Here is a 14,547-nt window from a genome sequence, read left to right as displayed (position 1 = left end):
CACACACACACACACACACGTTTGTTCTTGAACCCCTTGGGGACCTTCCATTGACTTCCATTCTTTTTTTTTAGACTTTATAGGCTAACCCTGACCACTTACCCTAAAATTAACCTCACAGGTACCTACCTGACCCTAAAACTAACCTGAACCTTGGTCCTAAACCTAACCCCACATCCGTAATTTGCATTTGTACCCGTGGGGACCTGGCATTGGTCCCCACGATTCACTTCGGTCCCCACAAGGCTGCTTTTTTTGGTGGGGAAATTGTCCCTACATTGTAGGAAAAATCCGTCCACAGACACACATTGTGCTTCTACATGAATTTCAGATGTTTCAGTAGTTTTTAGTATACAAAGGACCCTGCCTGAACCAGTACTTAGACATGTAGGCAGCACTACATTAAAAAAAGAAACTTTAAAGTGACAGTAAAAAATCCTGAGTCACATTTCTTTTTAATATTTCGTATTCCTGGAGGCCGGCACATTTGCAGATTTTTTTTAAGCTGTCTTAAGTCCGGGGTGTCCAACCCTGGTCCTCGAGGGCCACTATCCTGCTTGTTTTACTTGTTTTCCTGCTCCAACACACCTGATTCAGTGGTTCAATTACCTTTTCAAGTTCTACAGAATTGAACTGAAATACAGTGTGATGATTGTGGATCTGAAGGACCAGGGTTGAACACCTGTCTTAAGCTAGAGTTTTTGGATTTCTGACATAAAATTCTTTTTTCTTTTTCAGTAATTTTTCATCCAGTCCTTGTTCTTAGTCACTTTCAGCCAACATCAACACAAGGGATAAACCAGTTTTTGTCGGAAAACAACTTTAACCCCTTTACTAGAAGTCTGTTTCTTAAAAAAACGTTCTTATTTCTTTAGATAAACCTATGAACAAGATTTCAGGGTAATTTCATGGAAAATGGATGACTGTATCTGTCGTTTATTATTTGTAGATACAACTCAGGTTCATCTCTTGATGTCCTGATGCATGCTAAAGTAGAAGCACTCGGAGAGTGCAAACCTCCGCCAAGACCAATTTCCCCCATCCTGTAATAGAGTTACAAAGGGGCACACCAATACTACAGTGCCATCTGCTGGACACTTTGAAACCCACGCCCCGTGAAAGCATCACAGCTTTGCCGATGTCAGAGTGTTAAAAGAAAAAAAATTCCTGTATCCGCATCGTGATCCAGAACATCGCCAAAAATTAAAGGTGTGTTACCTGAGCCAGTACCCACATGTGATAAAAATGTCATGACAATCCATCCATAATTTTTTGAGTAATGTTGTCCACAGACAGAATGACAGACAGACGGACAGACAGACATACGCGACCGAAAACATTACCTCACCCTTGGCGGAGGTAATAATCACTTGCATGTGAACAACCAGTTATGGTGGCTAACTGGTTGATCCACTATGTGAAGGTACTGCTAATAAGACTGAGTTTACCTGCATCTCCTCAGACTGAAGTCTTTTAGATAAAAGACAAAATGTTTCACCAAAGCAGAACCCGTCCAGACGACCTGACTCAACGTTGTTAGGCTCAACCCTGGGTACCTGGGATTTACCATATGAGTCCCTGTCATGAGTTTTACAAGAACACAATCTTTTACTTGTCTGTCCAGGTCTGCTTTACGTGATCTTGAAGCACATGGTCGATCGATACAACATCTACTATGCCTACGTTCCCACCAAACTCAACCAGAAAATCCATAGAGCAGCCGTCAGTCAGGTCATCGTGGCTCCGATCCTCTGCATGTTCTGGCTGCTCTTCTTCTCTGTGCTCAGATTAGGTACTTCACTTTTTACTGTTTCTTTACCTCAGCCGCCGGTGTTTTATTGGAATATGGTGACACATTTTTGTGTTTTTCTGCCCCATCACAGGTCCAGTCCACCCCATCACCCTCTTCACATTAGTCTCCCTTATCGCCTGTGTTGCCTGTTACCTTTTCTGCATGTGCCTTAGGAAGACACCCGAGAGGTCAACAAGCTACCAGGTCTGCCACCACCCATTCCACACCCCAACTTGCACATCCACCACACACAAAATATGCATTAATAACCAATATTTAGTGCAATATGTTCAACATTTTCCCTCAAATTTTCATGTGTTTCAGATGTCCGATCAGCCAACCGCAGGAACCTTCACTGATGCAGACAGGAGCACGGCGACATCCACCACCGCCTCCAACGTACAGTACTACTTTTTACACATTTTAATGAATAATAATTTTTAAAAAACTATTTTCAAGTCTTTCTGATAAGGGGGTTTCTCAAATACCATCCATCCTCTCTTTGTTCTGGTGTCCCACAAGGTTCTATCCTTGGTTCTCTGAATTTTATCATCTACCTTTTTCCACTTGGCAATATCTTTCGAAAAAATTATATCCAATTCCACTGTTACGCAGATGACACCCAGCTCTATCTGTCCAACACTCTTACCCCTCACTGTCTGACTGTCTTTATTATATCAGATCCTAGTTCACCAGCAACAACTTCAAACTAAACAGTGACAAAATTGAGCCTCTTTTCATTTGCACTAGATCAACCCTTGCAAAAACCAATAACTTTTCCACTCTTATTGACAGCATCCCAGTTTCCCCATCCCTTTGGTTAAGAGTCTGGGGTGTCATCCTAGACAACACGTTATCATTTCAATCACATATCTTTAACATCACTCGCCTACTTTCACCTCCATAATATTTATGGTCTCCATCCATCCCTTTCACCTAACATAAAAACTAAATTCAGGGACTGCGTCCTTTGAAGGGCCTACCCAGTCTATGGGGGCCAGGTCCTTTGTTGGACAGAAGTCCGGAAGAAACTGGCAATGAATTTGGATCATCTAGCCTTAAACTTTATTCCCACCCTTACCCCGGCGTATGTCCTGTCACCTAGCAAATGCGACAGCGCTAAACAGAAGCAATTAAGTTTGAAAATAGATCAAAATTTGCAAAATATTAATATTATAAATGAACAAGGTGGCACAGTGGCTCAGTTGGTAGAGCTGTTGCCTCTCAGCAACTATCAGATCACTACTATGATTTCTGACAAGAATAATAGTAAAAACATGTCTATGCAAAGGACAAAAGCCTAACAACACAATTTAAACTTTAAATTTTTATATCACCAGATTTTTATATGCATCTTGGGATAGGGAGGGCTCCACCTGAAGGATCCACCAGACTCATCCCCCAAATCAGGGAAAAAAGAAGGACTGTAACTCCCTTCTTTTTGGTTTACCTGCAAAATCCATCCATAAAATCCAGCTGGTCCCAAAACTCAGCTGCTTACGTCATTTCCAGAACCCATTCCACTAGTAATATAACACCTGTCCTGCAGCATCTTCACTGGCTCCCCATCAAATCTTGCATTTCCTATAAAATCCTCTCCTCACCTATAAAGCCCTCAATAACTTCTCCACATTAACACACCCACCTACACTGTCAGGTCACCCTCCTCCACCCAATCACCAGCTTGTCTGACCACTATGAGCGTGAGCTTTCAGCCGCTCTCACCATCTCCATTTTCAAATCAAAAATTAAAACTCTTCATTTTAAACAGACATATTCAGTTTAACATGGCCTCTACATGACATCTACAGTCACCTTTCACATCCTACAGCTTCTCACATGCACTAAAACCTACACTAAATCCTAACCTGTGTTCTGGTCTGCTTCCTTCAGCTGTTCGTGGCGTCTGTTTTGCTGGAGCCAGAGCTGGCTTTAACGCCAATGCCCTCCCCGGCTCACCATGGGTATGGCGCCATGGCGAGCTCCCAGAGTTCAAGTCACGACCCAGTGGCGGGAGCAGAGTCCGAGGAGGAACACACCCAGACTCGTGAGACCGAACTCCAAGACGCCGCAGACCCTTTGGTCTCCAGCCCGCTCATGGACAGCCCCGTCGGCTACCAGTGACGCCCAATTCCACCCCCCCTCTAAAACTCATTTCCACGTGTCCTTTAGCCGCGGAACACAGGTTATTAAATCCTGCACTGCTGCGTTTTCACGGCTGAGCTCAGACTTTAAGGTAGCTGTCTGAGTTTGTCTGAAGAGATGAGGAACCTGACAAGGAAAGAAGTCTGAGAATACAAATGCTGGAAACATAAAATTCAAGATAACATCATCCATCTCAACACCATCCAACTAATGTACAGATTCCAGTTCGGTAAACAGAAGCTCCAAGATTCTGTTTTTAACTGTGGCTTCATCTGCGAGTTAGAGGGGTGGAAACAGAGACATGCTGTGCCTCCTAAACATGAGCGGAGGTGAAAGTTCCCGTCAGAGTGGGTGGTGTGAAGCAGGCTTGCCCCGGCAGACTGACAGAGTGGTCCAGCGATGGGTGATATGTGCTTCCTCCGTGGGGCTGAGGGTGAGGGCAGCGAGTTGTGAAGCCATCTGCAGCGAGAGCGCAGACAGACGGAGAGCCGAATGGAACTTGGAGATGCACTGTCTAATATTCTCACCGCCGAGGCATAAAGCAGCTTTTCTGAGCCAAAAGCTCCTTGTAATTTCTTTCAATTTGAGGTTGCTATTTTTGCTACAGTAATTCTTGGTGTTGTTGATGAAGTGTGTTGGCCTGGGGTTAAATATTTACTTTGAACTTAAAAAAAACATCCAATTGCATTTTCTAATTATTTGATTTAATAGCAGTTTTTTTTACGTGCCAAGTCAGAGTTTGGTGGTCTATACCACTCCTGTAGAAGGGCAAAGTAAACAAAATAAGAGCACATTTTTCATTTTTGTCCATGCAATTGCAGTTTTGAAGAAACATAGCATATAAACATACTGTAATGGTTCAACTCCACTAAAAGGTCATGACATGGTGAATTTGGTGAATTTTGTGAACACTAAAAACTGCTGGGTTAAAAACAGTCTAATTTGTAATCCAGTGCTGGGTTAAATCTGAACTGAGCTAACCCTGGGTAGTTTAACTCAAGTTTGGATTATCAGTTTGACTTAGTACACCGGGTTAAGTTTTCTACCAAAAAAAAAAGTTTAACGCTACTAATTTGTTGAATTAGAGCCACTAAAAAACTTTGAGTTTAAAAAGAACAACCCAAAATCTGTGTTATTAGATAATTACAGGTTGAGTTGGTGCCAACTAAACGTACAAAAGTAAGGAAATTTGTGTTTGGTAGATTGTTTTTTTCATTGTAGCAATGCTTTTTAGCAATACATCTATAATCAGGTACCTTATGGCAGCACCTGGGGGAACCAGAAGCTCAAAACAAGAGTCTATAGCCACAGCAAAACAAGCTGTTTGACATTAGCAGAGATTTGGCAAATGTTTCATGCTCACAACAGACATACTCTGCTCTATTGCTCATCTCACAACTGCATGTTCCTTACAATTTTGGCTTCATTTAAAAGAGAAATGAACAGGCTCTCCAACGGTATAAGATTTATTGTCAAGAAGCGTTGTTACAACAAAAATATAATCTAACAAACACAAATTTTCTTACTTTTTGTGCTAAGTTTGTTGGTGCAAACTCATTGTCTATAGTGCAAATTAAGGTAAAGAAAAGCCAACCAAATGAAACATCTCCTTAAAAGATTTTTTATTAACTGTTTTACCTTTTATTATTTACATCYTAAAGTAAAAGTTCAAACAGGTTCACGACTCAAACCTTTGCTTTAATCCAGCAATCGAGTTCATAAAACCCAGCAGTTTTTAATGTGTGCAGTCTTGTTGTCGGATAAATGGACAATCAAAAAAAAAAGAAGTTTTTCACTGAGTGTTTATAGGCTTTAAAGTTATTCTGGGGACTTTTTTTTATCATGCTCGCTGATTGTTGTCGACGTTCATGCTGTGCCTTGAAGGAATATTCCTCGTTTCTGAATGACAATCCAGCACGGCCTGAAATATGCTGCAGATGAAAGCTACAAATACAAAATTCATCAGAAAAAAAGTATTGATTCCGGGCTTCTTTGGTTTAATATAGACACGAGCAGAAACCACCTTCTTCTAGTCTTATACAAACAGAACAATCCTCATGAAAGAAAATACAAATAACTACATTTATTTGGAGATTATCACCAAAATAATTTGCTTCTTGTAAGTGTAGACCTGTATTTATTTTGTCATCTGACTGAGTGTGAATCATTTTGTAGAAATTTAAGTTGAAACTCTTGTAAAATGACATCAAATTATTCCATATTTTGCTTCAATTCAAGCCAAACTTTGTGGCTTCACTGACAAAAGCTGTTGGGACCAAGAAGTGAGTCATCAGCCTCTCCTGTGGGTTTGTTTACTAAAAGATTGCTTCATTTTTCTTGGAAAATTTCAATTAAAAAGAATTGGGATATACGTAGTTCTATAATGACCGTGCACAGATTGTTCCTTTTTTTTTGCGGAAATGGTTTTCTTGTAACCAGAAATGTTTCTGTACAGTATGTCTGTTTGAGGTCTATCGGTTTTTCCCATTTTCCCCTCTCTTTAACACCATAAACATGTTATTTAGAGTTTGAGTCTGTGGTTTGTTTTACGTATGTCCAAGAGAGAGAGTATTCAATTTCACAATTTAAACGGATTTGGCTCAGTCCACTTACTTTATTGTGGTCTGTATTTCTAGTTACAATCTTCTGCTGTGAAAAGAACATGTACTGTACATTCTCTTCAGGAAAGTTTTTACCGCTATTAATTTATGTCAGATGTTCAAAGAAACCATTTTACATTTGTTTAAAAAATCTTGTGCTGAGATTTTGAAGAAACCAGGATGAGCATCTGCTTATTTTATTCACAAAAACTGAAGCTTAAGAACAACAATTTGTGGTCCTACTGCAGCTGGTGAAGAAATGGTCTTTGCTTAAATTTTTACTCATGATTTTTGTACATAATGATAGAGGAGGGAAAAAAAGTGATGTACTAACCAGCGGGATTTCAGAGTTCCTGGAAAGCAGATTATTTCTGTCCAGCCTGGTGGACGTATATTTAACAGACAGAAATCAGTCATCTACTGCTCGACGGGAACAGATAAACATAACTTCTGTCGTTTGTTTAAAACGGGCCAGTCTGYACCTGCTGATCGTCTCAGACTCCATGTCCTCTTTTTAGTGGAAAAGGCTTTTCAAGAATCGAAGCACACGTTGGCTGCGAGGTGTGTGTCTGCATACAAACCACTCCTGAGACAACCTTCTGTACAGGAGGAATGTGGGTAAGTCGGGCAGCAGCAGGCGCTCACTAAATTAGATGCTTTTCAAATGTAGAAATGACAGGTTTTTTTTCTAAGAAACACCAAACTCTGACCAGTAAGATAGCATTTTCCTGCAGCAATTAAAGGATTTTCAGAAGGGAAGAAACACAGCCTGCCTTTTATTAAACACAGGACTTCTTCAGTGCTTTGAGTTATGAAAGAAGAGGAGAAAAAGACAACTTGACATTTCCCCTGTCCCCCGTGGCAACTGCCGGGAGCCTGTCTCTGTGAAAGGTGAATTCCTCTGGGAGTGCAGCCTGCCTCTCTCCTGCCCAGATGCTCAGAATAGAAAATGTCTCAGCCTCCTGCTGCAGGAAGTAGTTTCTAATCCATCATATGAGCCATGTGAAAGAAAAAAAGCCTAACTGGATTATTGTGGTGGTTGCCTGGCAGGTTTGTGCTGCAGCGGCGAGGTTCTCCTGTGTCGTTTTAGGATGAGTGATTGAGCGAGCTTTGCTTTGCTTTCCTTCTCCATCAAGCTCACACACACACACACACATATACGGCCATCACTTAATAGTTGCCATGACAACATTCAATGTCCCCCTTGACTCTAAAACACGTTGCAGACTTTCTAAAAACGCGTGTCGTCTTTTCTGAGACTCCCCTCCAGATGACAGCCCTGATGGCGAGCACAGGTAAGCATCTATAGGACCTGATTAATTAATTATTGCTCGTTTAAGAAAGTGATTTTTTTTTAGGCAGCAGCTTATCAGATGTTTCAGTTTGAGTTGGAAACGAAACAGTCGAGTGRCCGTGGAGCCCAGCGATGAGACAAACTGCACCAAGACGTGGAGCATGAAGGCAAAACAAATCCAGCAGACCGYTCTGGTACAGGCAGACACTGTGGGGCTGCACAGAGAGACAGATTAAGGCCACTTCAGCAGAACAGTCAGCCAACTCATGGACTGGACTTTAGCAGGAACAAAACCAAACTGAGTGTGTGTGTGTGTGTGTGTGTGTGTGTGAGACATTCTGCAAACGTCGTGGCGTTGCACAGCTGCATGAGTAAAGCGTGCTGACGGGCATGAAGTCGCCCTCGTCTCTGCAGCTGAAGGCGACGAGCCGACTCACCGCTCGGCTCTTACGTAACTCGTGGACGGCCCGTCGGCGGGAACGAAGTCGGGCATCGTGTGATTGGTCTGAAAAGCCGACGACTTTGTGGCCTGTGAAAAACACGCCGACCTCGTTTAGCAGTGAAATACCCACAGATCACTTTATTTAGTATAAGGTAAACACATAGCATGTTCTTTGAACCGGAATAAGGGATTTCTTTTACTACAAGTGCTTGTAACAACTCTAACAGTAATGTGAGTTTTTGGTTGATAACTAGGTGAAATCATCACTGTTCGATAGCAGCTGATAATGATGAGGTAGACAGTATACACACTGAAACATGTCACCTAAAAACGCTTACTGTCAGTTTAAAACAGAAATGTGGCAGAAAACAAGCTGCATAGAGCTGCTAACTGATACTTACAGGAAAAAGAGTTACTACAAAATGCAGACAGTTAAACATTACACCTGTGGGGAGGTCCGAGTACAGACTGGATAAAACAGTTCCAACAGAAAACCCTGGTTTTACAGTTTCCATAAGAATTGCACATTAAAGCAATGGTTTAAATGCTTTGAAGTSGGGTTCTGTGGAAAGGTSGTGAACATTTATTATCTGTTGTAGATTGTTCTTCGAGCAATCTCGTTTTGTCTAAATAAAGTTTAATTTGAACTGGACTGAGGATGTAAAGGCTYGTTGGTGGCCAAGACCAAACTGGAATGCTACCATCTGAAAACAAAGCTATTCTCAAAAATTTCACAGCGATGAACATGAACACAAATTTGAAAAATTAAAACTGTATAACTCATTTATTTTTTCCATTTCCAAATAAAAGTTTGTAACTACTCACTTTATTATTTTAATAAAGTGATAAAAGCTTTATTAAAAAAGATAAACTGTGAAAAGATAAAAGTGATTCTTCTTTGGTAGAGGCAAGATGTTGAAATGACTCCCTGCAATCTACTAGGAGGCTCTAGATTATTTACTACTGTATTGTTCTGAAGGACTTTGTGAAAACAGACGTAACATTGAGCAAACATCTAAAAAAATGTAAGTAAATTAACTTCTTTGTTGTAAAATATCAAGAAAATATGTTTTCACTGCTTGAGTGTTTTGAAAAAATTAGCATTCTGCTAACGTTTTTTTCTATGGGGTGTAGACAGCAGCTAACAGTGCTAATGCTTGTTTCTTCCGCAATGTTATTGACTTTAATGTTTTAAAGGGGTAAATTAAATGTGGTTTGTATTATTTGCTGATATAGATTCAGCACAGGTTTAGTTGTGGTTTGTTTATATAAGTTAATTTGAAGGTTGTAAACTTTTTTTAATTAAAAATATTATAAAAGTCTAAATGTAAAGTTATCTTGTTAATCGTTAGGCAGCAGCTGTGCTGTGTACTTCAGTGGGCTATAAACAACAACAACTATCCTTATGTTATTCTTAAYGTTTTAGTTAGTTAATGCCTCACTGTCCCACAGGAACTTTGCTTAGAGTCAAAATGTTAACTAATGAAAAAAACATCTGTAGAGCATGTTATGTTTTGTTTTTCATTAGAGTTAACTAAATAATAGAAGTATCTTTGTTACTTCTATCAGAGAAAAGTAAATATTGCATGRCCACGTAAAACATATTTTGTCTTTGTGTCATTTGTTTAACTGTAATTTAAAATACCCACAATATAAAATTTTATATAAGCACAAATCACGACAGCAGCTAGCTGTACCTCTYCTTGTGCAACCTGGAGCATTGCTTGCCAGAATATTATAATATTTCTGCTTGATTAACTCTTCAATTAGCCATGAGATTGGAAGTGTTTAAAGGCAGCTGTAGTCCACTTTGGTCTAGGCTCTGCCTAGATGAGCCATTAGATCATCATTTCAGCATAATCAAACTCTTCATYCAAACTGMGGTTGACCAAAAATTTATCTACAACAGGAAAGAAATGAACATTTTCACAAAACCCTACTTTAAAACATCTGAATGGTTTCTTTAAATTATTCAAGTTCTGATYAAAAGTAACCTGATCAGAACATGTCAGATGGATGTGTTGCTTGACATTTGGGTAATGCTATTTCACAACACATACAGTTCAGAATATAAAAATAAACTTTATAAATACAAATACGGACAAAAGGAAACACAGCCACATATCAGTAGCTTGGATTAACAGTTGAATGGTGTTATCTAATACTTGGCACAACTTTTTTACTTGGCTTTCTCACCAATAAGGTTGATGATACAGTGTCATGGAGGCATTTGAAAATGCTCATTGCAAAGCCTCACGTTCACATATGTTTGAGTAACACAGGCCACTCTGAGAGGTAATACTACATTTGTAGCACGACAATGCAATTCAGGAGCATAACTACAACACAGCAAAATTACTTCACAACAAATTGAGACTGCTAGCCAAGAAACAGAGTTACAACTCTTTCAATTTGCCCTTCACAGTCAAACGCTAAAGATCACGTAACAGTCTATTGGTTTGATTTTAACAGTCATTAGACGCCTACTGACACACTCAAAACCTCAAATGAGGAGAGGATCACAACTCACGTTGAGTAAGGTGTACACGGACACCTTAACAGTCGTAAATCACTGAAAATAAAAGCTATCAGAAAGTATAACAGTTCTTGTCAGTAGCTTTTGATTAACATTTAGTAAACTTCAAATAACACAGTCATGAACAAAAATAACTTGTGTACCATTAATTCTAAAAACACACGCGTACAGTCAGATCTGAATTTTTTCTGTGAAATCACATTGCATTGTCCCACAAGGTTGAGTGTTTCAGATGAATAAAGAGCTGCCTGTTGCTGACCACAGTTAACAGTCACAGTTTGAGTGTGTGATGCTGAAAKGTTATTTATATAGTTTTAAAAGTGTGCAGCTCTTTTAAGATACACCACAAAGACCACTAAAGTCACTGTTATTGTTTGAGTAAATATATATCAAAGCTATTCTGTACAAAGAGACTCAGAAGTGATCCCCGATGCTTCTCTAGCCGGCTGACTCGGACTCTCACAACAGCACTGGATGGAAGCTAAATTTCCACGGCAAAGAAAATAAACTCTGCAGTCACCCGGTCTGAATTTAAAGTGTAACTACACCATACATTGGTTATTCTAAACAACCCAACTCCCAGAGCAAATGCAAAGCAGCCAAAGCCACAGTGCTGCACAGTTACACAACCTTATTCCATGGCAACCGTTGTTGATGATCTGACAGCCAATGCTCAGGAGCTCCCGCTGCGCGCCTCAGTCGGCCTWGTCCTCCTTGTCCTCCTCGTTCTTGGCCCACCCTCGGCTCATCGTGGCCACCACGATGCTGTACATGTTGAGCCAGGCTTGACGCAGCGGTGCCGTGTAGGCCTGGCCCAGGCTGCACTGCAGCATGAAGAGAAGGGCCTCCCCCAACACCTGAAGGAGTCAAACACACGCTTAGAAGAGTACCTCTCCTTATGAAAGGGATCCCTGATTAGTTGTAACATTAGACTTTATTTGATAAATATATTTTAACTGTAAAATAAAGACTAAAAATACTGTAGGATGTTTAGTTTTGTAAATTTTTAAAATATTTATTTTAACACGGACGGAGCCATTTTATTTACACACAAAGCATTCTGGGTAAATGATGACATGGAGAGGTCATCGGTGCGAGGCTGCTAGCGAGCTATATCCACCCTGAAGGTTAATCTTGGACAATATCTGACGATTGGCTCTTTTAAATGAAACCAGAGAGCGTTGACAGAGAGGAGAAGGTAGAAATGACTCAGCCTGTAACTGAAAATATAGATGGAGGACAACAGAGCTGCTTCATGGTAGAAGAACCTCAACTTAGCCTGTTAGCTTTAGCGCCGACGCTATATTGCCTTATATGTATTAGCTCAGCGTTAGCGCGACAAACAAGCTAAACTGAGGTCCTCCATCYATATTTTCAGTTACAGGCTGAGTCATTTTTTGCGTTCCCCTCTCTGTCATGCGGATGGAGGACCTCAGTGACGAGAGGAGAATGTGTAGCACTGAGCTAATATACATATATGGTGATAGCGTCGGGATTAACGCTAAAGCTAACAGGCTAAGCTGAGGTTCTTCTTCCATGAAGCAGCTCTGTTGTCCTCCATCCATATTTTCAGTTACAGGTTGAGTCATTTCTACCTTCTCCTCTCTGTCAACGCTCTCTGGTTTCATTTAAAAGAGTCGATCATCAGATATTGTCCAAGATTAACCTTCAGGGTGGATATAGCTCGCTAGCAGCCTCGCACCGAGGACCTACGCACGTCATCATTTACCCAGAATGCTTTGCGTATAAATAAAATGGCCCCGTCCATGTAATATATTTTTAACCTTTTAGTTTAAAAATTATAAAAACTAAACAGCCTACAGTATTTTTACAGTCTTTATTTTACAGTTAAATATATACTGTATGTTTATCAAATAAAGTCTAATGTTACAACTAATCATGGATCCCTTAAGTGCTATCAGAGAAATGCTTGTCCTACAGCAAATGACTGCGTGCTGACTCCCACTGCCTGGTGCTTCTTCCCGAGGTTGACCAGGAATTCCTCCAAGGAGTGAAGATCATCCAGGTGGCTGATGGCTGCATCGATCACAAGCATCACCTGCAGTTATAGTGGCAAACACATGAAAACCATTGTCAAAACTGCACAAAGTCATACATGATTTCTGTATCGGCCGTGGGGAACAGTGTTCACCTTGGTGACGTGGTCCAGGAATTCAGGACTGGAGAGGCAGTCTTGTTTGGAACCACAGTTTTTACTGTAGTTGAACAGACTGGGGAGCTCAGGGTCCAGCTCGAACAATCTGCCACACAACAAATAACCCCCGATTTTAAACATGAACGGCACAGTTTGTTTTTTCTTTTTTTTTTAAAGACATAAAATCAGCCTGTAGATCGCTCCTGCTCCTGTCTGATTTGGCTGCAGCTGTCTCAAAGTAAATGTGGATTATTGCAGTCTGTCGCCAAGCAACAAGTCAAGCCTCTGGTTCCTGCATGGGAAAGAGTGCAGCAAAGCTTATCTCGCTCCGCACACCTGAGTCACATATTCTGGCTGGCACCACAGCTATTAAGAAACAACACATGAAATCCTGAAATTGCAACAGAATGAACTGTATCACATCAGCGGAAAGCCAAAAAAAATACAAAAATAAAAAAAAACTATTTGAAATGCTTCTACTGCTTCATCTGATGCAGGAGTATTACCTGGTGAACATGATGACCCCGTGAGGAACTTTATTCTTGCCCAGGCTCTCCCAGCTGTCTCGTATCAGCTCCTTGTCTTTCACTGAGAGCTCCCCCATCGTCTCTGCGAGCACAGAGACAAGTTCCTCTGCAGGGGAGACACACAGCTCCTCTACAGGACAACAGGGCTCAGGTCGGGAGAAACCACGAACAGAACTTCTGCCGACCCCACCTGGAAAACTATGTGCAAACATCACACATCTGATTGTTTCAGATCTGAAAAAAATGGTGGCACGGCTGCAGCAGAAATGATCATACTGTACCTTTCTGAGGTCAGTCCTCTCCCTGAACTTCTCCTGGAGCGATCTGCCCTGTTTCTGTGTGAGTGTGTGAGTGTGCTTTTGATGTGCAGCCTGACACTCTGCTCCACTCGCTCTCTCTTCCCCACCACTGGCCCTACGGTGCCGTCAGGAAGACAAGTTGTGCCACGCTCTTGTCTGTCACAGCGACGGCTATCTTTCGCCTCTTGATACGCTCTCTTTCTCTCCGGCACTGGGGATATTATTCATGCCACTGAAGGAGGAAAAAAAGGGATCTCTCTCTTCTGCTCCACAGCTACAGAGAGACTGCAGCGAGCCACAGCTCCTCCTGCAGGTGAACCGAGGACTAAGTAGTGCRTGCACACGGAAACTTTCCTGCAGGACTTTTCACATTATAATCAAGTACATTAAACAAGAAATAAGGAAGAACAGCAAAATAACCACATTCTGAATATGTATATCACAATTGCTGGTTTACGGTTGCCTATTCTGAGATGTTTCCTCAGCTGCCTACATTTGCCACCCATGCATTTACAAAATGAAATGCGTGGGACTTTATAAAGACTACAATCACTGGAGACCTGAACGCACCACCTGGGTGAAATTACATTGCTCGTCTACCTTTTGCAGAGCCACTCCTCAAACAGCAGTGATCATAATGTTCAGCGGCCGAGCGCGCAGCCCCTCATTAATCTAAACGAGATGCGTTTCTGTCTTTTTCTCAGCTTACACACACACACACACACACACACACACACACACACACACACACACACAC

The 14,547-nt window shown here is 41.1% G+C and overlaps 2 protein-coding genes across 3 annotated transcripts in view; one reads left to right on the top strand and one right to left on the bottom strand.

Moving 5' to 3' along the window:
* The window catches only part of tmem63c (transmembrane protein 63C), a gene marked incomplete at its 5' end in the record, with an annotated part of 29,184 nt that extends 22,721 nt beyond the window's left edge, over positions 1–6,463 (top strand). Inside the window, 4 exon segments of the mRNA XM_014013056.1 lie at positions 1,625–1,792; positions 1,884–1,996; positions 2,117–2,191; positions 3,686–6,463. Of these exon segments, the coding sequence (XP_013868510.1) occupies positions 1,625–1,792; positions 1,884–1,996; positions 2,117–2,191; positions 3,686–3,916 (587 nt within the window). The 3' untranslated portion in view covers positions 3,917–6,463.
* ngb (neuroglobin) lies at positions 5,778–14,541 on the bottom strand. 2 transcript variants are annotated; one of them, XM_014013072.1, is made up of 5 exons: positions 13,773–14,541; positions 13,471–13,689; positions 12,962–13,070; positions 12,749–12,868; positions 5,778–11,666 (listed from the first exon to the last, which is right to left on the bottom strand). In XM_014013072.1, exons 2-5 carry the CDS (start codon positions 13,566–13,568, stop codon positions 11,505–11,507), a joined length of 489 nt encoding a protein of 162 aa, XP_013868526.1. In that variant the 5' UTR covers positions 13,569–13,689; positions 13,773–14,541; the 3' UTR covers positions 5,778–11,504. The 2 variants fall into 2 exon arrangements, with proteins under 2 accessions (XP_013868526.1, XP_013868519.1); XM_014013065.1 differs by having other exon boundaries at positions 13,471–14,541.
* Between the last annotated feature and the right edge of the window lie 6 nt (positions 14,542–14,547).

Source organism: Austrofundulus limnaeus, unplaced genomic scaffold, assembly GCF_001266775.1.
Source record: "Austrofundulus limnaeus strain Quisiro unplaced genomic scaffold, Austrofundulus_limnaeus-1.0 Scaffold2, whole genome shotgun sequence".
Classification (NCBI taxonomy): Eukaryota; Metazoa; Chordata; class Actinopteri; order Cyprinodontiformes; family Rivulidae; genus Austrofundulus; species Austrofundulus limnaeus.
Note: the sequence above shows the minus strand (reverse complement) of the source record. Positions and strands in the feature narration are given on the sequence as shown.